Source organism: Peromyscus eremicus, chromosome 12, assembly GCF_949786415.1.
Source record: "Peromyscus eremicus chromosome 12, PerEre_H2_v1, whole genome shotgun sequence".
NCBI lineage: Eukaryota > Metazoa > Chordata > Mammalia > Rodentia > Cricetidae > Peromyscus > Peromyscus eremicus.
In genome coordinates, this window is record NC_081428.1 from 61,332,357 (window position 1) to 61,355,401 (window position 23,045).

At 39.8% G+C, this 23,045-nt stretch overlaps 1 protein-coding gene across 10 annotated transcripts in view; it reads right to left on the reverse strand.

Annotated features, from left to right (window-relative positions):
• Nucleotides 1-23,045, reverse strand: part of Lrch3 (leucine rich repeats and calponin homology domain containing 3) — a 112,216-nt gene that overhangs the window by 62,562 nt on the left and 26,609 nt on the right. For all 10 annotated transcript variants that reach the window (XM_059277625.1, XM_059277620.1, XM_059277627.1 and 7 more), the window contains exons 2-5: nt 11,152-11,296; nt 9,649-9,775; nt 6,392-6,497; nt 622-758 (exon numbers count right to left, since the gene is read on the reverse strand). In XM_059277625.1, the coding sequence (XP_059133608.1) occupies nt 622-758; nt 6,392-6,497; nt 9,649-9,775; nt 11,152-11,296 (515 nt within the window). The remainder of the gene's footprint in view (nt 1-621; nt 759-6,391; nt 6,498-9,648; nt 9,776-11,151; nt 11,297-23,045) is intronic.

Consider the following 23,045-nt stretch of genomic DNA (forward strand, 5'->3'; position numbering starts at 1 on the left):
AGCTTTAATAGAAAATTAAAAAAAAAACCCTAAAATTTTATTGGAAAACTAGTTTTTGAGGAATTCTTCAACTTAAAGTGCCTAAGGACGGGGAGAAAGCTCAGTCAGGAAAATGCTGGCTCCTATGAAGCGTGAGGACCTGAGTCTGATCTTCAGTACCCACACAAAAGCTGGGGAGGTGGAGACAGGAGGGTCTCTGGGGCTTCTGGCTGGCCAGGAGAGCTGAACTGGTGAGCTCCAAGTTCAGGGAGAGATTCTGTCTCCACAACTAACAAACAAAAATAGTGAGGAGGACAACGACTGGGAAGACATCGACTGGCAACCTATGGTGCACGTGTGAACAAACACACACACAGAAGTGCCAAACCAGTGAAGGAAATGCTGGTGGAACACCAGACTCTCTCCTGCCTCCCTCTTACCAAGGGCACTGGGTGGGTCATGACACACAGAGGCTCTCTCCTGCCTCCCTCTTACCAAGGGCACTGGGTGGGTCATGACACACAGAGGCTCTCTCCTGCCTCCCTCTTACCAAGGGCACTGGGTGGGTCATGACACACAGAGACTCTCTCTGAAGAGACCTTTCCCGCAGAGTCATCCCGTCAGCAGAGCCCCCATGCTCACCTGCGCAGGAGGTGACTGCAGCGGGTTGTTTTCTAGGGTGATGACCTGGAGGTGCCTGAGGTTCCGGTAACACACCGGGATCGCGGTGACTTTATTGCACGAGAAGTCTAGTCGGATCAGTGGCACCTCTGCCAGCTCTGCATGGAAGTAAAACGAAACGATCACTGATATTTTTACAAGTACTTCCAGTTAAATGTAGTGGACTCAAAGATCATTTACCTCTGTTCCTAGTGACTGACAAGGCATAAAATAAAATCTGATTGCTTAGAGATAGGAAAACTACCAAAAATCAAGTAGTTTGATCCCCCTCCTTGTTCCCAGGACTACTTAGTTCTCAGAAGCTGGACACCATCCAGAAAAAGAAAAAAGGATAACAAAGGAGTAAGATAGAGGTTTTTATAAACAGCTAAAATGTGTCCTCAGTCCCAAGTCACTCAGCTGGGCACTCATATCACAGAAGCCAGAAAGTTATCCTCTAAATTTAGAGAGCGAAGCTCAATGGGAAGTGAGTACGTGTTGGCAGTTGAAAATAGAGGACGCAAAAGTGAACACACTAACGCCACGCCCACCTTGTCCACCTACCCTGTCTACTCCACTCCTGAATGCCAGTAACTACAAATACATGCAACCACACAGAAGAGATGCCAGCCGCACCTCTCTCTGGAGAAACTACACAGTCCCATATAAAAGAGCTTTAGATACTGTGGTGGTTTGAAAGAAAATGGCCCCCATAGAGAGTGGCACTATTAGGAGGTGTGGCCTTGTTGGAGGAAGTGTGTCACTGGCAGGCTTTTGAAGCCAGGCCTAATGTGACTTTTCCTTCCTGCTGCCTGATGGATGATTCAGATGCAGAACTCTCAGCTGCCTCTCCAGCACCATGTCTACCTGCATGCCATCATGCTCCCAGCATGCCATGACAATAGTGGACTAAACCGCTGAGACTGTATGCCAGCCCCAATGAAATGTTCTTCTTCACAAGAGTCACCATGGTCACAACAACAGAAATCCTAACCAAGACAAATACTGACATGGAGTTTTCCTCATTAAAATATATAGCCTCTTGCTTAATTATCTTTCAACAATGTCTGCCCAATGTATTCAGAACTTTTATGATGATGTGTGCAGATTACATATGACCCACAGAAACTGAGAGGTTTCCAACAACATGTAAGACTGAAAGAAAAATTAACTAATAAAAGAAAAAAAGAAAGCAAGAAGAAAGAAGAACATAGGAACAGAAGGAACTCTGAAAAACTAGAATGTCTTTGATTTCTAAGAAATACAACATGGAATCACTTAAAAATTTTTTTCTAAAAAGTCACATAATAACAAGCATTCTACATATGATGATAGAAACGAAAAATCTGAATGAATTTCTGAAATTAAAAATTCAAGAATGGGGGCTGGAGAGATGGCTCAGTGGTTGAGAGCACTGGCTGCTCTTCCAGAGGACCCGGGTTCAATTCTGGGCACCAATATGGCAGCTCACCTGTGTGTATCTCTAGTTCTAGGGGATATAACACCCACACCCAGACAAAACACCAATGAATATAAAATAAAATAAATAAATCTAAAAAAAAGGTTTAAAAAAACTCAAGAACTATTTACTCCAGGGTAGCACAAAATAGTGAAAAAAGGAATAAAAAAAGTCAAAGGATCAAAGATTTAGATACAACATTCAGTTAGAAAAATGGAACAGAAAAGCCGGAAAAAAATTTAAAAAGAGAGCGAGGTCAGCAAGATGACTGAATGAGCAAGTATAATAGCACATGGGAGCACTTGAGCGTCAGAGCAAGAGACCCCTGTGAGTTCAAGGCCAGCTTGGTTTGCACAGAGCTCCAGGACAGCCCGGGTTACAGAGGGAGCATAGGGAGACTGCCTTAAAACCAAAGGAGCCTGCTGCCAAGTCTGAAGAGCTTGACCCTGGAATCCACATGACAGAGGAATGAACCAAGTTGCCTTCTGACCACACACTGGCACTGTGGCACACGCACACACCTCCTCAAATAAATAAACGTAAGAAAACGGCCGGGCGGTGGTGGCGCACGCCTTTAATCCCAGCACTCGGGAGGCAGAGCCAGGCGGATCTCTGTGAGTTCGAGGCCGGCCTGGACTACCAAGTGAGTTCCAGGAAAGGCGCAAAGCTACACAGAGAAACCCTGTCTCGAAAAACCAAAAAAAAAAAAAACCAAAAAAAAAAAAAAAAATGTAAGAAAACGGGGGGGGGGGGGGGAAGGTAAACCAAATAAAGTCTCAAGATGTAAGTCTGAAGAGAGTATCCCTAAGTAAATGGCATACTGAGTCAGCCCACACTATGGCAGCATCCTCACAGGTCAGTGGCCAGGAAAAAGGGAAGATCTTAAAGTCTTCCGGACTGAAAAGGCTGCTCAGAGAGGAATGGGATTAGAGAGGGCGTCGTCACCCTTTTGGCTACCAGGTCTGAGGAGCATTTCAGCTAGGTGCACCACCTGCAAGCACAGCACCAGGAGGCGGAGGCAGCAGGACTGCCAGCAGAGTGCAGCCAGCCTGGGCTATCACCCTGTGAGTTCCAGGCTAGCCACAACTACATACCAACACCAGGTCTCAAAAACAGACAAGCCCTCCCCAAACCACCATTTAAAAGGAGTTAAGAAATACCAGATGAACTAGCCAACAAAGCTAATGAAAATGCCCCTGGGCACTGAAACTTGGATTTAGGGAGAAGGTGAGGAAAAGGAATAGTAATAATTACTTTGAGCTTTTAAATATCTTCTGAATGATAATTACCTAGTTCAAATTAATTTAAAAGTGAAAATGGCAATGTAACAAAAGACAAAATACAATGTCATAGATTACTAGTTAAAGCTCAAATAAACTTCCTGTCATTTCAGGCTAGTTAACATGCTGATTACAAACCATGAAATTAAACATTTACAGCTGTGTAATTTCTATTTCCAACCATTTATAGTAAAGATAAAATAGATGATAAAACCATTACACTATGCTTGTCATTTGAAAACTCCAAATTTCACCAAAACCTCAATGTTGCTGGGTATGGTGACACCAACTTGCCATCTGCACTCATAAGGCTGAGGCAGGAGGACTCTGAAATTGAGGCTAGCCTAGGCTACACTGCGAGAGTCTACCTCTACCTCAAGGAAAAAAACTAAAAATCTATAAAAAAAATCCCAAACATCAGCCAGGTGGTGGTGGCACATACTTTTAATCCCAGCACTCGGGAGGCAGAGGCAGGTAGATCTCTGTGAGTTTGAGGCCAGCCTGGGCTATAGAGTGAGTTCCAGGAAAGGCGCAAAGCTACACAGAGAAACCCTGTCTGGAAAAACCGGAAGAAAAAACAACAACAACAACAACAACAAAAACAAACAAACAAAAAAACAAACCAAAACCCAAACACCAATATTTTCATCAGTAATCTTACTCCATGAATAAGCTAGAAGATGGTGAGTAGGCCCTGAATACAGTAATGGTGAAGGGGTGTAGTGGGGCGCTCGTGGCTGGCCGCCGCTATAGCAGCAGGGTAGAGAGCATTGGATGCTCTGGTGGTGGAAGACTCACAAGCCATGGTTACCTTTTTAGAGCTTTATTAGGAGGAAGGAGAGGGAGAGAGGGAGAGAGGGAGAGAGGGAGAGAGGGAGAGAGGGAGAGAGGGAGAGAGAGAGAGAGAGAGAGAGAGAGAGAGAGAGAGAGAGAGAGAGAGACAGAGACAGAGACAGAGAGACCGTGCGGAGGGGAAGTACAGAGAAAATGCGGAGAGAGAGCGCGTGGGAGGGCACGTCCTCTTTTTAGGGTGGGATGCCATCGCAGGCTGATGACATAATAAGGACAGAATCCTTACAGATGGCCCTTTACTTTTGGAAAATTTTGGATCTGGCATTGTAAGTGGGTTGGTAGATATCCCAGCTACTTAGGTGTCAAGACAGGGGACAGAAAATTTGAAGACAACCAAGGCATGTTGGGCTCTGCTTCAAAATGAAAAGAAAATGATAAAAAGTGGCAGCACAGCTTAATAATAGCATCTTGCTTAACATGTACCAGGCCCTGTGTTCAATTCTCAGTCCTTGTGGGGGTGGTGGTGGGGGGAATGTGTTGGGTTATTAAGACATAGGTCACAATTCCTGTTTTACTGGGAACTTCTGTTCCCACCCTGAGTTGGTGGCAAACGCCACCAGACAATGGAGGAAAGGCCTGAAGGCAAACTGTGTCGATGTAAAGGCTACCCGACAAGTTCAGTGAGAACATACTGCCGGGTAGCGTGGAGTGATAAGTGTATAAAGGTGAACTGAGAAAATAATTTTCTAATGTGTTTACTTCAGATCCAAAATGTCAAATGTATGTAAGAACTAAGTATTTCACTATATCAAACTGCAATAATGTTTGGACTTCATAGTAAAAGCAAAAACATCACTAGTTAACATTTAGTATAAATTCTGCCATATCTTATAGAACCTAGATCATTGTTATGAAAATATTCCTGAAGATTTTCTTTCTGTTGTTGCTGGTTTTTTTTCTTCTTTAGTTTTGAGATAAGGTCTCTCTATAGTCAAGGAAGGCCTCATACTCATGATCCTCCTGTCTCTACCTCCCCAGTGCTGAGGTTACAAGCACATGCCATCACAGAAGATTGACTTCTTAAATATACATTCTGAAATGCTCATGAATTACTTTCTAGAACTTGCTTTGAATTAGTCTAGAGGATTATGGTGGAGAAATGGAGGTGAGAGGATAAATGTGTGTGTGAAATAAAAATCACCATGAGCTGACCACTGTAGTACCATGTGACAGGAACATGGAAGTTCATTTATGTAAGAAATTTTCCATAACTAAATTAAATAAATATAGTCTGAATTTAACTGAAAATAGTTCTCATTTTCATTTTCATTTGCAGCCTTTTCTTTCATAGATTTGTATTTGTGAGCACTTGATAAAGTTTAATTTGTTTAGTCATGTCTGCCATTCAAATCCGTATGTCAGAAGTTACAGTCAACCTAAGAGAACCTACCTTCTACTATGGTCTCTCTCATCATTTGATATTGTGTGTCACCTAAACATGCTTAATTAGACCTTGTTTGAATTTTTCTAGTAATGAATAAAATTAAGTTCAATGCAAACTCCATTGATCTTATTTAATTTTCAAAATCCATTTATAAATCAGGGCTAAATGAAGAAATGCTTGGCATCACACCAGACTATCAAGCACACCACATTTCTGCCCATGGTCATGTGTAGTTAAACTCACAATGACACTGCCCTGAAGGATCAACTACAACAGTTCATTAGTCAACAGGATCCAAACTGGAATCGCTGAGCAAGAGTCACTAAAACTTTTCCCTCAAGTTTTTGTTGTCACTTTGCTGGTATTGAGGACTGGACCTCAGCCTTGACTGTGCTGGCCAAGTGCTCTCCCACTGAACTATATCCCCAAGCCTCTCTGAGTCTCTGTCTCTGGAGACAGGGTCCTCCTGTATTGCCCAGGCTGGCCTCAGACTCTCTCCTCCCTTTAATTTTGACTTTCAGACAGGGTTTCACCCAGTTGCTCATGCTGTGACCTTCCTGTCTTAGCTTCCTGAGCAGCTGAGGTAATAGGTCCAGGCCATGAGGCCCAGCTCTAAACAGTTTTCTAAAGTGCATAATCTAGTAGGTGATGCTATAAGCCTTCAGATCTCAAACACTGGCTCTAACTCTAACATTGTTGACTTGTGCCCATCAGTCTGAGAGATCTTTAAAATGAAAAGACAAATACCAACAAAACAATTATTTCATAGTTTCTTACCTTCAGGCAAGCGTATTAGGTGATTTCTTCTTACATTAAAATCTCTCAAGGCTTCCAGATTACCAATTTGGGAAGGTACAGTTTGAATTTCATTGCAGCTCACATCCTATTTCAAAAGAGTACAAAGGTATGATTATTCTAATCACAAACTTGCCTGCTTTAAAATACTTACAAAATGATATTAGGCAAGATAATACCTACATTCCTTCCTGGTAATAAAAATATATGTATTTTTTATAATATATATATATTATCATCCTGTATCTAAGAATAATTCACAGTTTGTACTGTCACTTATTTTAATTATCGTCTTTGAGGAATTCTTTATAGTTTATATATTTATAGAAAAATTCTAAAATTAAAATGAAATGGCTTAAGATATAAATAGAAGGCCTAGAGTATCAGATCCAATGAAAATGTTAGTGAAAAAAAGGTAAAGCAAAAAAATGGTATATTTTATTTTATTTTAGTTTTGGTTTTTTGAGACAGGGTTTCTCTGTGTAGCTATCTGTAGACCAGGCTGGCCTTGAACTCACAAAGATTCACCTGCCTCTGCCTCCTGAGTGCTGGGATTAAAGGCGTGTGCTACCACAGCCCGGCTAGCATACTTTATTTTATACTGTTTTAATTAAAATAGAAAAATAAAACAATGATAAAAATTAAATGAAAATTATTTCACAGAAAAGCCCTCATTTTTCAAAATATCAGTTTGACTGTTCAAGAATATAAAATTAAAATGTAGACAATGACTCTAATTTTTCTCCAGTGAATATAAAGAGAAATAATAAAGTGTACACAACTCAAAGGCTATAGAAAAACAGGCTGTTATTATCCAGTCTGTCTGAGTCTAATACACAGGATACCGAAGCCTGCTGGTAAGAGCTTGATTCCAATGGGTCTGAAAAAAAGTGACTAGCTACAGCTCCCAAGATTAATAAATTCAGAATTCTATAATTTGAGGCCAGCCAGAGTTTAAAACCATAATCATGTGTACCAGGAGGAAGCCCAAGCTGTACATGCATACTTAAAAGTCCTACAACACATGAGTGAAAAAAAGATAATTCACACACTACTTATAAAGCCAGGTTGCTTATTATAAACCTCAATAAGCTTTGACAGCTTTAAAACTTACTACATTTATTATCTATTTGTGGATCAGAGGAAGCAGGGGAGGAAATTGTTGTGTGTGGAGGCTAGAGGACAGTCTGTGGAATTTAGTTTTCTCTATCTACCATATGGGCCTCAGGGGTCAGATTCAGGTTGTCAGGCTTGGCTGCACACACTCTTACCTGCTGATCCATCTTGCTGGCCCCAGACATGATTTTGTTCTTCTCAAAAGAGAAAGAACATAATTTTCACCTTTTCTATTCATTAGTGACTGAAGGAGACTAAAAACTTAGACTGTTAAGTCCAGTGCTCTAAGCAGTAAAATTTAAAAAGGGTAGAAAAAGAAGTTGAAAAGGCAAGAAAAGTGAGTCTGTGGTAAAGGTCTTAGTCATTTGGGATGTATCTCTCAGAAAACACCCATGTCGACAGAAAGTCATCTACTTCCACCCAGAAATGAGGGTGGGAAGGAAGGAGAGAAGGGTGCAGTAAAAAGACCACCAGGAAATGAGCAGCTCTGAAGTCATCCTTCCGCTGCCAAGTTCCCTGAATGACGGAGGCAGGGGGGTATCTATCAGCACCTTCTGTAGAAATCTAAAAGCAGCATTTCAAACATGTTGCATACTTAGGATTAAATAAGTATTTAAAAGTTTAAATGATCTGACGATTAAAAAGTTGGGAAACTAAGGTAGGGAGACTAAGTTCAAGGCCAGCATAGGCTACAAAGTAAGACCTTTTCTCAGAAAAGAAAAGAAAAAAAGGAAGTAAAAAAAGAATATGATCAAACTATATTGTATGAAAAACTTTTTAAATAAAAATTAATCTATCATGGAAAAAATAAACAAAAGAACTTAAGAGTTTAAGTTATGCCTACTTCATACTAACAAGCCAAGTTCTAAAGAATATCCCAAAACATACAATTTGAATTTTATTTTCAAGTTCTAGATAGCTCAAAAACAGTAGCCTAAAACCTCAACTCTAGATTTTAGTCTATAAATTTTTAACATATAAACCTGTTATATTTAAGTCCCCCCACCAAGGTAATCTAATTTGTCCAACTAGATTTATGCCATATTTTTCCGTTTACAACCATCTTTTTCAATAGACCACACACAAAAACTATATTTCTAAATCTCAATGGACACAGTTGCATTTGATTATTTCATGCACTATGAAACAGGCTTAGTTCAAGCAGGCTGATTCCTGTGGTTGGTTACACGACCTCCAGCAGACTACATCAACTGAGTACTGGTTTCCTCAGCTATAATAGCGGACAATATTAGAGTCTAGCTCATAATATGATTGTGGGGATAGAAACAATCTGATTGCTTTTGGTTTTTTTTTGGTTTTTCGAGACAGGGTTTCTCTGTATAGTTCTGGCTGTATTGGAACTTGCTCTGTAGACCAGGCTGGCCTCCAACTGACAGAGATCTGCCACCTGCCTTTGCCTCCCAAGTGCTAGGATTAAAGGCGTGGGCCACCACCACATGGCTAGTCTGACTCTTTAACTTAAAACATAAATACTTAAGAGATGGTTTCTTGTATATTCACAAATAATAGTAGGTGAAGTTTAATACATCTTAGAAAATATATAATTGGCTTCTATTCCAAGGGCATGGTAAACAAACAAACAAACAAACAAATAAAAAACAAAGACTAACTTTGGGAGTGCCCATACACCGATAAAGGCTAAGAAAAATCATAAAAACATTGATGATAAAAATTTTAATTTGAAAACTCAACTACATTAGTAAGTCTCAAAATTTTAGTAACACAGGAATCATTCAATGCTGGTCAGAAAATAACCAATGACATTTCCCCATTTTGTGTGGAGATGTTAAGACTTGTACATTGAGGTCTTTCTTAATTATATATCAAGCCAACGCTATAAGATTATTTTAAAAACAATCTTAATATCCAATTTTTATCCAATAGAAGACTGCAGATATGTTGGACAATCAAAAAATAAAATGGCTGGGCAGTGGTGGCGCACGCTTTTAATCCCAGCACTCAGGAGGCAGAGCCAGGCGGATCTCTGTGAGTTCGAAGCCAGCCTGGACTACCAAGTGAGTTACAGGAAAGGCGCAAAGCTACACAGAGAAACCCTGTCTCAAAAAAAAAAATAAATAAAATAAAATAAAATGTTAACTTACAAGTTCCGTCAAATGTCTGAGATGTCCAATTTCTTCCGGAAGTGAGACCAATTTGTTATTACTAGCAATTAAGACTTTCAATGGTAGGTTACACAAGTGTACTGGCAATGTTGACAGTTGGTTCCGGCTAAAAGAGTCAGGAGAGAAAGAGCAGTCAGACACCATCAACAACAAAGTTTCCATCTTTGTCATTTTAGATACAAAAGTAAGTCTTACAAGGGACAAACAGGCTACTAAATTTGAGTTCCTGTCAGTTTAATCAGTTCCCAGCTGACTAAATTTAAACAGATAACAGGAATTTTTGTTTATTAAAAAAAACATGACAATCAGAAACATAAAATAATAAAGTACATCTATCATTAGTATAAAAACAAATTAAAAGTTTACTATGTAAATTTAACCCCATAATAATTCTTTTAGAGCCAAGTCTTTCCCCACTTTCAAGATCTTTTTGTCAATTAACACAGTTCACGGACCTTTAAAAAATTTTTAATTCAATAATAATTCTACTCCTACACATGCTTATTAAGAAAAGAAAAAATTAACATTTACATACAAATTTCTCTAGTAGTGTTATTTTTAACATGATTTTTAAAACTGCTAGAACTAAATATCTGAAGGGATGGATTCTACTTTTAACGGCTTTACTTTTATTTTTATTTTTTTTTAAACATATATGTGTGTGTGAGAGAGGGGATTTATGCACACTGAGTACAGCACCTAAAGAGGCCAGAAGAGGGTATCAGATTCCCTTGGACCTGCAAGTACAGGCAGTTGTGAGCTGCCTGACCAGGGTGTTAGGAACTGAACTTAAGTTCTCCAAAAGAGCAGTATATGCTTTTAACTACTAAGGCATCTCTCTAGCCTCAGGGATGGAATTTTCTTTTAAGGTATATAAACTGGGCAACAAAATATTTACTAGAAAAACATTTCCAAGGTCCAACGAGATAGCTCAGTGGGTAAAGGCATTTCCTACAAGCATGGCAACCTGAATTCAGTCTCTAGAACCCACATAAAAGTGGAAGTAGAGAAATGATTCCACTAAGTTGTCCTTTGCCTCTGTACATGCATTATAACACATACCCAAACACTCCACATTATGCACACACACAATAAAAACATCAATGTTGTGTGTGTGTTTTGCTGGGGGCTGAACCTAGAGCCTTGTGCATACTAGGGTAGTGCTTTACCAGCAGAACTGTATCCCAGTCCATCAGATCTAATATTTACTAGAAGCTAATTTGAAAATGTAACTGGAGGATCATGGCTGCAAGACGTCTACAAGCCTATTAAGCTAATGGCTAGTAGAATCTGTTAATTATGCAAAGCTAAAAATAAAGGGAGAAACAAGAGAAACATGGGAGAAACCGTTATTATAGCCTATGAACATATCAGAAACTGCTGGTGTGAACAGGTAACATAAATAACTAAATATCTTAGTGATAGAGAGGAGGGAGTTTAAGATCGTATAAACTACTTTTTCTAAAGGAATACTATTCTTACCTAATATTCAAGAACGTCAGAGCTTGTAAGTTGAGAACGGCCTCTGGGATATACCGAATACAATTCTGGTATAGGTTAAGACTTTCCAGAGAAACAAAGTGACATGCTTCCATAGGAATTTCTGAGAGGCGATTTCGTGACAGGTCTGAAAGAAAATAGAAAAGCTTAAAACAATTCTTTGGAACTTGTTTTAATGAAATTCATTAGTATGCTTTATAATAACTGGAATTCTCCAGAATTCTTATTGTGGAAAATGGTTCAACACAAACTTTAAAATATTTATTAACTTGCTGGGTAAACCATTAAACATACATTTTTAAACTGTTGCTGGGAAATGTTTCCTTTTTACTTTCCACATACACTAAAATAAAATCATTATTCTTTGTAAGTAATACAATTCTAAGACATTGGCCACTCATTATATCAAAGGTGTATCACTAAATTCCAAATATCATCAGAAACAAATGGATCTCTCCCCAAAAATCCACTTTCCCAAGTAGGTGAGAGAGAGAGAGAGAGAGAGAGAGAGAGAGAGACTATGCCCAGATGCATGGAGGTTCTCTCCTTCCACCTTGGGACTTAGAGATCAGCTTGTCAGGTCTGGGCAGTGAGTACCTTTTATCCTCTAAGCCATCTCCTCAGCCAGTCAAAGAACCTTCTTTGCTGCCAATGACACAACCTGAACCTCAATAAAAACAGTACTTGAGGGTCTAGAGAAACGGCTCAGTAGTTAAGAATGCGTGCCGCCTTTGTAGAGGAGCACCAGAATTTGGTTCCCAGAACCCCTGGCCGGGCGGTGGTGGCGCACGCCTTTAATCCCAGCACTCGGGAGGCAGAGCCAGGTGGATCTCTGTGAGTTCGAGGCCAGCCTGGGCTACCAAGTGAGTTCCAGGAAAAGGCGCAAAGCTACACAGAGAAACCCTGTCTCGAAAAACCAAAAAAAAAACCAAAAAAACAAAAAACAAAAAACAAAAAACAAAACTGCCTGTAACTCCAGCTTGAGGGGATCAAATGCCCTCTTCTGGTCTCTATAGCAGGCAGACACATATGCACACATGCATATACATTAAAGAAAAAAGAGAAAACGGTTTTTCAAGACAGGGTTTTTCTCTGTGTAGCTGTCCTGGATCTTGATCTGTAGACCAGACTGGCCTCAAACTCACAGAGATCCACCTGCCTCTGCCTCCCAAGTGCTGGGATTAAAGGTATATGCCAGCACTGCCAAGCCTAAAATTTTTTAAAAACTTTTTTCAAAAGAGTAATTTCAATGAATGAAATCTATCATGAATATTCAATCACAAGTATAAAATGATACATTCCTCAAAGAGACAGAAAACTAATTCATTAGCTTATGAACTGATAAGAATCAACCATTTGTCTTGCCTTTCCTGTATGAAGATATCACTATATGGTGATATTTTATTTATGCTGAAATGTGATTTTATTTGTATGTTAATAAATAAAGTTGCTGTTTCTGTCAACTCACATTTTTTTGGAAGTTGCTTGTTTGCACTTCCTGTTTTATTAGGTAATATTATTTCCCTTCTTGGGTCTCTGAGGGAGTTGAAGGTTAGATAGTTATAGTTATAGTTAAAGATTAGACAGTTATAGTTATAACTTTCCTTATTAAGAATTTTAGAAAAGAAACTCACTAAAGAGGTGTAAGTGTATAAATTTGAAAGACATTATAAAATAGTTATGTTAGTAAATGTAAGTTAGGATAGAAAGTGAATCAGGTACATTCTGGACTTACCAAAATAGGATAGATAATGGAATTATTTTCTCTGAATTTGTCAAATGCAAATGGACTAGACATTGTTTAGGTATTTATTGCTTATATATATTGTATATAGTTATTGTACTTTTTGTATATAGTTTTTCTTATATTAATTATAACTTTTTTCCTTTTATTAGAATAGAAAGGGGAAATATGGTGATATTTTATTTGTGCTGAAATGTGATTTTATTTGTATGTTAATAAATAAAGTTGCCTGGGGGTCAGAGCTAAGAACAAGCCATTTAGCAGAAGTCTGGCAGTGGCAGCACACGCCCTTAATCACATGGCAGGCAGAGTCTGTATGTTCAAGGACATAGCCAGCTTGGAGAAACATGCCTTTAATCTCAATACCAACCATAGAGACCTGGAGGTCTGCATAGACAGGCAGTGACGAGGAGGTCATGTGGTTGGGTTTACATCCAATGAGAAGGCAGAACAGAAAGTCAATAAAAAGACAGACACACAGGAAGTAGGTCTCCTTTCTCAGGGGAAGAACGGCAGTGACAGCGAGGGGTAAGAAGGTGGTCTTGCCCCTTCTTGGCTGCTGCTCTATCTCTGGGCTTTTAACTCTGCATTTGGCTCTGTGTTTCTTGTTTGATAAGACAGTTCAGCATTACATCTACATCACTGAGTAACCCAGATATTCTAACCAGAGTCAGATGATGAAATGAAAGCACCCTAGTTACGGACAAACCTCAAAACAGGTCACAGTGTGTTTGACTATGTGCGTAGGCTTAAGAAAAAAATGAATAGTTATAAAATAAAGTCTTTAAAGAGAGTGTAAAAGAAAAAAGGCACGTAAGATGGGAAATATACAAAAACAGGATATCACTATTTTACAACTCCCAATGAATTAATAGATATAGGATAGGGCATAAGTGGCTATCAATTTTTAAAATTAACTTTTCTGATGTGGGCATGTGCGAGAGCATGAGCGTGCCTGCCACAGCTCATGTGAAGACCAAAAGAAAACTTGTAGGCATCGGTTCTCTCTCCCCCTACCATGTGGGGCCTAGGGATTGAACTCAGGTTGTCAGGATGGGCATCAAGGACCTTTGACCTGAAGCCACCTCACTGGCCCCCAGTGGCTAGCTTGATAAAAGAACCAGAACAGCTGGGCAGGATGGCACAAGTTTGTAATCCCAGCACCCAGGTGCCTGAGACAGAAAGGTTTTGAGTTTGAGGCCAGCTTGGGCTGTATCCAGAGAGCCTATCTTAAAACAATAACGACAAAACAGGAAGTAAGGGGCCTGATGAGATGGCTCGGTGGGTAAAAGCACTTGCCCACAAACTTGACACTCTTGAGCTCTATCCCTGGAACCCACAGTGGAAGGAAAGAAACAACTCCTGAAACTCATCCACTGGCCTCTCCAAGTGTACCATGGCCTGCACATGCATGCTTGCTCTCTGACTCTGACACAATGACCCACTCCCCTACCCTCTCCACTAATAAATTTTATTATTTCTAAAAAAGGAGGTAAGAGGGGAGGGAAGGCAAGAGGGAAAGGCAATCACTATTATGTCTCTCACTAAAGTAAAAGACAAACCAAAAAACCCAAGAACCTGAGTCTGACTAAGAGGTAGGTACATGCAAGAATGCAGAGAACAAAGGACTGTGTTGCCACCTTACCACCCTACAATATCTATCCAGAGTCAACTAAGCACGCCTCAGGTCTGCATGCCTGACACTGGTGGTTTCTCTTGTTTGGTCTAGGAAAAAGGACACAACACTTAAGTCTCTGTTGGGAATTCCTGGTGAGAACTCTTGACGGGGAGATCTTCTCAATGGAGGGCTTAGATGATCCATCCTCTAGCTCCCTGTATGTCTGCAAATATCCTGTTTGAACCATAGTCAGAAGACGACCTTCTGCGTAGGTACAGGCACACTGCTTTTCTCAGTAATTTCTAGATGTGACTTTACTACTTTCTCATCCAAAGTGCCCGATTACTTTTCTTTTGTAAGCATCTTGTTTTGTCTAGTGACCACCCTACTGGTCTGAAGTCCAAGTTATATTTTTTTATTTTTATTTTTAATTATGCGTGTGTGTGTGTGTGTGTGTGTGTGTGTGTGTGTGCGCGCGCGCGCACGCATGCCGTGCACACACGTGAAGGTCAGAGATGACTGGCTAGAGTTGGTTCTCTCCTACCAGGTAGGTTCTGGGATCCTAACTCAGGTGTGAGGCTTGGCACAGGGGCACTCAGTCACCAGGCCATCTTGCTGCCCTCCAGCTCTTTCAATCCTTCTTCCAACTTTCCCTCTACTCTGTCTTCAGCTGTGTCTCCCTCCTCCACAGCTCATCTGTGTGCTGTCTTCTAAGTCACACCTTTGAGGACTTATAAAAGTCCTCTGTATAAGGCATGCTTTCGTCTCATTTAAAAATTCTTTTATAATTAGAAGCGTACTCTTCTGTTCTCTTGAGAATTGAGACAACTTGACTCGTTCTGCCTGTTAGACTTGCCTTTCCCAGCCGTTGGTTCTACTTCTACACTTTCCGTATTCACCTCCTCTTTGGCTGTTCTGAAGTAGGTAGTTGAGCAGTAAGTAGATGGCTAAGCAGACTACTTGTCCTTATCACTACTGAGTCTCCTCATCCTCAACGCTCAAGTCACACTGCAAGGATACACTGAGGCCTTATCACTACTGAGTCTCCTCATCCTCAACGCTCAAGTCACACTGCAAGGATACACTGAGGCGGTTCACACCGGAAGAGCAGAAGCAATGGGAAAGGTGCTGGAGACATTCCTTCCACACATAGGCAGCTCTGAGAGTTAAAAGGTTGTGATCACTGTCCGAAGACCTCTCCTTCTTGTTTCTCAGGGCCATTGTACCAGTCACACACTCCCTAAGGAAGCTTCCTGCTTGACTACCAGGATAGTAATTTAAGAAAGAACATCATCTTGCCTAAGTGCTTCCTGACACTGTGTGCATTAGGAAAGCCAAAGTGTTTGTGAATGTAAAATGCTATTTTATAAAAGCAAATTTCACATAGAAATGATTTTGAAGAGAGTAAATAGAGCCTCTCTTCTTCCTGAAGAATTACAATATAAAACTATTTATCATTTGATGTATTTAAGGATAAATACTTTGCATACAATCACATTGTAAATTTCTTTAATACAAAGTTCGAGGCCAGCCTGGTCTACAGAGCGAGATCCAGGACGGGCACCAAAACTACACAGAGAAACCCTGTCTCAAAAAACAAAAACACAAAGTACAACAATAATTATTTTATCAACTACCATTTATTCAATTTTAAAAGTTGGAGGAATAAAAGGAATTATTAATGTCAATAATAAAATACTTCAAAATGGGGCTGGAGAGATGATTCAGCAATTAAAAGCACTGACTACTCTTCCGAAGACTTGGGTTCAATTCCTAGCACCCACATGGTGCCTCACAACTACCTGTAACTCCAGTCCCAGGGGATCTGATTCTCTCTTCTGGCCTCCAAGGGCACCAGGCACGCACATGGTACACAGACATACATGCATACAAACACCCATTTACAAAAGTAAATAAAATAAAAGGCATGCTTCAATATTTAAGTTTGATGCAATAAACTTCAGGCAACAAGTTAAAATGAAGCACAGAGCTTACACACCTAAACATTTAGTTAGAGACTAGTCTTGCTTTTCGATGAAGGCTGGCCTTAAATGCAGCATTCTGTCTCAGTCTCTCCAAGTGCTGGGATTATAGGTGCATACCACACTTGTTTAATCCTGAACTTTTTAAAATCTCAGAAAGGGAGGCATGGCTTAGTAGGTAAAGTGCTTGTCATCTGAGCATGAGAACCTGAGTGCAAATTCCCAGAATGCACATGAGAGCTGGATACAGAAAGTGAGCAGCTATGATCCCACGTTCCTACAGGGAAATAGGAAGTGAGGTCCAGGGACTCTGAAAGCATGTGGGTCTGCATAAGAAGGGGAAAAGAACAAAGAGGTTCTACATTAAACAAGGTGGAAGGCAAGGACGAATGTCCAAGAACTCCTGCCTCTGCCTCCCTGGTGGGCTGAGGTACATCCCTGTGTCCTACTGCACCTGCTTCCTGGATCCTTCTCAAGCTGCTATCTCGGCTTCTAGGTCCTTCCCATTTCTCTTTGTATTTTAAAATGAACTTGTTAAATCTAAAACGAGAGCACTTTTTTGAGAGTTTACCAGGATCACACCAATCCCAACAATGTGGGAAGAACACTGAGCCTTTCAATCTAAAGGCACAGCTCATTTCCCCAGCAATGAAAAGCTTTAACACTTCTTAGAAAAGCCTCATAATTTTTCTCAGAGATTTTACAGAAATTCTGGTATATTCCCAGATCCTCTTATTTCATGAATGACATACCTCTAACCACTTGTTACTCACATATAGAAGTAAAATAAGTGTAACATGTTAATTTTGTATCTGACAGCTTTGGTAAACTTTTAGTTCAAGTAACTTGTCTGCAGATCCTTTCAGACTATTTTCATGGCTCTGTGAATAATGAAACCTTTGTTTCTTCCTCTGTGCTTCTCATTTGTTTATGCCATTTCCTCACCCTGTTTATGAGAACATCAAGCATAGTGCTGAATAAAAGTATCTTTTTTGTTTCTAATTTTAACCATTTTCTTTGTTGACTCTGTATGAAATTAAGAAAACCCTCTTAGTTTGCTAAGCCTTTTTTTTTTATCAGTAATGGATGTTAAACTTATTAACAATTTTTCTTCCTCCATTGAGATGATCACATGATTTTTATATTTTATCACATTAATAAGGAATTTTCCTTATTAGTTTTTTTTTTTTTTTTTTTTTTGTAAAAGTAGATTCATTAAGAAAATATGAGAAGGAACTCCCAGGAGTAGGAGGAAACTTAAGAGAGGAATTTTCACTTTTTTTTTTTTTTTTGGTTTTTCGAGACAGGGTTTCTCTGTGTAGCTTTGCGCCTTTCCTGGAACTCGCTTTGGAGACCAGGCTGGCCTCGAACACACAGAGATCCACCTGCCTCTGCCTCCCGAGTGCTGGGACTAAAGGCGTGCGCCACCACCGCCCGGCTAATTTTCACTTTTTACTCTGCCCTTATTTCCTTATTTTATTCTTTTTGTGTAGAATTCTTACCCTCATAAATCCTTCATCCTATTACTGTAGAAGGAAACTAATTTTCTAATATTTAAGAAATTTTATAATAACCTTGAAGTAAAACATGCTGGTTAATATTCACTGTCAACTTGGTTAGATTTAGAACCACCAAAGCACACACCTGGGTATGCTATGAGGGTCTTTCCAGAAAAGTTTAACAAAAAGGGAAGGCCCACTCTGAGTGGGGGTGAACCACTGATAGGTGGGGTCTCAGATGGAATAAACAAGTGAAAAGGAGACCAGCACCACCATTTATCTTTCTCTGCTTCCCAGTTCTGGGTGCTATGTGACCAGCTGCCTCAAGCACCTGCTGTCACGACTGCTCATGACTGGCCACACCCAGGAACTGGGCGCCCAAAGCAGCCTTCTTCAAGTCGTTTTTGTCAGCCCTGCAGCAGTGAGGAAATAACCAATGCATGAACCAGTCTCTGGGATACTACCTCTGCTGCACAGCTTTTACACTAGACTGTTAATGTGCCCTTCATGTTTTTTACGTATGTCATCATGAATGAACTGGGACTATAACTTCGCTAACTGTCAGGGTGTGACAAAACTGTACTACTCTCATCAATTTGGTTTGGTGGCATTCCCTCTTTTTCTATTGACTGAAAAGGGTTATGTAGATTTCAAATTATTATTGTTATTATTTTATTTAGAAATTTTTTATTCACTTTACACATTAACCACAGATCCCCCTCTCATTCCTCTTCCCGTTCCCGCACAGCCTTTCCCCTCAGCCCACCCTGCATCCCTTCCTCCGAAAAGGTAAAGCCTCCCATGAGGAGTCAGCAAAACGTGGTACGTTCAGTTGAGGCAGATTCAAGCCCCTCCTGCTGCATCAAGGCTGTGCAAGGTGTCCCACCATATGTAATGGGCTCCCAAAAGCCAGTCATGCACTAGGGATAGATCCTATTCCCACTGTCAGGGGTCCCTTAAACAGACCAAGCTACACAACTGTCTCGCTTATGCAGAGGGCCTAGTCCACTCCCATGTAGGTTCCATGACTGTTGGTCTAAAGTTCATTGAGTTCCCACTAGCTTGGTTCCGTTGTATCTGTAAGTTTCCCCATCATGAGGAATGCTCAATCATACCACAAGGACACATGCTCAACTATGTTCATAGTAGCCTTATTTGTAATAGCCAGAACCCAGAAACAACATAGATGCCCCTCAACTGAAGAATGGATAAAGAAAATGTGGTACATATACACAATGGAGTACTACTCAGCAATAAAAAACTATGCCATCATGAAATTTGCAGGCAAATGGATGGAACTAAAAATATCATCCTGAGTTAGGTAACCCAGACTCAGAAAAATAAACATGGTATGTACTCACTCATAAATGGATACTAGATGTAAAGCAAAGGATAACCAGACTACAACCCAGCTTCAGAGAGGCTAACGCCTTCATCCAGTAACTGATAGAAACAGATATAGAGATCCACAGCCAAGCACCAGGCCGAGCTCCAGAAGTCCAGTTGAAGAGAAAGAAGAGGGATTCTATGAGCAAGGGGCATCAAGATTATTGTTATTTTTAAAGCTTGTTAGAATTTGCTGGCAAAGCAAGCCATCCAAGCTTCGAGTCTTCCTTGAAGAATTACTCTACTGGTTGGATTTCTTTAATATTCTAAGATCATTTAGGCCTTATATTTTCATGAACCAGTTTTAAATTATTTTCTAGGAGTTTGTTATTTTTGCTTTGTTTTCTGCTTCTACGTTCACTTAGAATGAGACCTTGTTATGCAGCCCAGGCTGACTCAATCCTCTCTCCCCAGCGTCTCTGGGACCACAGGCATTTTTATCATCATGCTTGCCTGGCTGTTTGCTATTTTTATTAGCATTTAAATTTTATTGGCATTCAGTTATTCATGGTATCCTATGTTTATCGACTTTTACAGTATCTGTAGTGACTCCCCTGCTATACTCTTTTGCTTTCGTTATTTATACCTTCTTGACAAGTGTATCAGAAGGTGACAACACCATAGCATTTTCTGACTTTCTTCAGTGCCAGGAGTTGGACCTAGAGTCTTGTCTATGCTAGACAAGCACTCTGTCACTTAGCCACATCCCCACCCCACCATTAGCTATTGCTTAGTTAGCCTGTTCATCATATATGTGGTTTCCATTTTGTTCATTTCTGTTCTTTATCATCTCCCTTCTATCAGGAGGGGTCGTGCTGTTTTGCTTTCAATTCATTGAGATTCTTGGCCCACTAAATTTTACTTATTCCTTTTCAAATAAATGCACTTAAAGCTACAAATTTAATAGAGATAGTGGTGCATGCCTTTAATCTCAGGTGGAGGCAGGGTAAGTTCCATGGCTTTACAGTAAGACACTTGCCTTTAAAAAAAAAAAAAAAAAAAAAAAAAGAACAAGCCGGGTGGTGGTGGCGGCGGCGGCGGCGGCGGCGGCGCGGCGCACGCCTTTCATCCCAGCACTCGGGAAGCAGAGGCAGGCAGATCTCTGTGAGTTCAAGGACAGCCTGGTCTACAAAATGAGTTCCACAACAGCCAAGACTGTTACACAGAGAAACCCTGTTTCAAACAACAACAACAACAACAAAAAAAAAAAAAAAAAAAAAAAAAACAAGCTATAATCACTCAGGAGGCATAGGCAGGTAGATCTGTGAATTTATAGTATATAGTAAGTTCTAGGCCAGCAAGCCAGCCAGAGCTACATAGTGTGACCCTATCTTTAAAAAAAAGAAGGAGAAAAAAAGAAAATAAGCCAAGTGATGGTGGTGTGTACTAGGGAGGCAGAGGCAGGCAGACCTCTGTGAGTTCAAGCACACCCTGATCTACAGAGCAAACTCAGACAGCCAAGGCTACACAAAGAAACCCTGTCTTGAAAAAAAACAAAAAGAAAGAAAAAGTTATAAATTCTCTCCATTACTGTTGTTTTTAATTTCATAAGCCTTTAATAATATATTATAAGCTTTATTTGGATTTTTTAAGATGTTGATATAATTACCACTATTATTTGACTTATTACTTAACTGCCAAACATATAAGGACATTCTAGCTACATTTTGTTAATAATTTCTAATTATAATAGACTATACCTGATTTTTTTTAAGAATATATCTGATTAGCCAGGTGGTAGTGGCGAACACCTTTATTCCCAGCACTTGGGAGGCAGAGGCAGGTGAATCTCTGTGAGTCTGAGGCCAGCCTGGTCTACAAAGCGAGTTCCAGGACAGCCAGCCTGGTCTACAAAGTGAGTTCCAGGACAACCAGGACTGTTACACAGAGAAACCCTGTCTCGAAAAATCAAAAAATATATCTGATTTTAATCCTATGATATTTGTTGAGATTTCCTTACGATTCAGCAAATGGCAAGTTATGTAAATATTTCATGAATCTGAAAAGCCTTCTGCACTGGCTATATAATGTTCCAGGTAAGTTTGTAGGTCACATTTACTTGTTTGGTAACATTCATTCAATACTTGCCATCATTTTTATCAGTTTTTTTCAGTCAGCTGCTGGAAGAGAGGCATGTTACTTTCTTTTACTATTGCTGCTATCTGGTCCCCCTCCCAACTTCCTTTCTCTCTCTGTCTCTCTTTCTTTCTGAGACACAGTGTCATATAGCCCATATGGCCTTGAATTCACTATGTAACCAAGGCTGGCCTTGAACTCCTGATCCTTCACTCCCAAGTTCTGAGATTACAGGGGTGCACCATACTCCTTATCTGACAGGGTTTTTAACTGAAAAACATGGTTTACATTTAACAACATTACCCATAATGGTTGGCTAGTCAAAAGGGTCACATGACAGGTGCAACTTCATTGTTCTTTGAATTGTCTATGCTTTCTTATTTTTTACTATTAGGATTTCAGTTATGTTCAAAATGTTAGTACATCTAGATCCTAAGGTAATACTTCCAATTTTATTAAGATTCAAATTAAGGAACTAAAGATAGATAATAAATTTTAACTGCTACAGGAAATTTTCATTTACAGAAAATGGTCTGACTCTGTACGTCAAGCTGAATGCTTGAAAACTGCCTATTTCACCACAAGGGAAAAGGATTTCCTAGCTTTTACATTGTTTTATTTCTAGTTTTTGAGACAGTGTTGCTCAGGCTGGCCTGGAACTCCTCCGGCCTCAGATTCCTGAATATAGGGATTATAGGCACAAAAGATACCTATTTCTTAACTACTAAGGACTAATTTTATTTACACAGAAGCACCGCGAAAACATTATATATTTGCTAACGTGTTGTATTTCCAGTAGTTCTTGTCTCAGCGAATGATGCCTTTACTTATGTAGTTGCTTTAGTTGGAATTCTGAAACCATTTTGGACAGCCTTCTCTCTCTCCCAAACCTAAGCAGCAAATGTCACTTTCTTGGTCCAAATGTATATTGAATCCATTAACTTCTCTTTATCTCCTCTATCATTGTTTCTTATGCCTATTCTGAGTCAAACCAAATGATTCATGGAGAATTTTTTTCATATAGAATAAAATGCACAAATGAAAACATAAGTCAGTTCTCCAAGTTTGACATATCAAAAAAAATGAACAAATATCAAGTTTTCCCCAAATCATAGATTATCAAAAGTTGTTATGATCACTGGCCACCCCAAAGAACTTATAATCTATTCACGATTTTTGCTTTTACAAAAGGGAAAAAAGCTTTAAATATTTATTTGAAGATCTACATTAAAATGTTTCACATAGTTTCCCTATCCTTCAGTATAGTTCACTAAGAGAGGCTACTGTATCACTGTGCTGCTAGAGCAAGCCCTTGATTTCACACATATACACAATACTATTAGATGATATGACACAGGCCTCTGAGGGTTCCTTCTCCCGTCAATATAACCAGTCATCTGCTGTTTTCCAGACTGCAAGCCCAATTGAGATTGCCAAGGACTACAAAAGCCACAGGCTGGATCATAAACAACTTTGCAATTAAGCTATTAAGTTACTTCTATGTATCACATCCTGAATGTGGCCTTGGTCTTCCAAATGCCATTTTTGTCTAATGACAATGATGTAAGCCA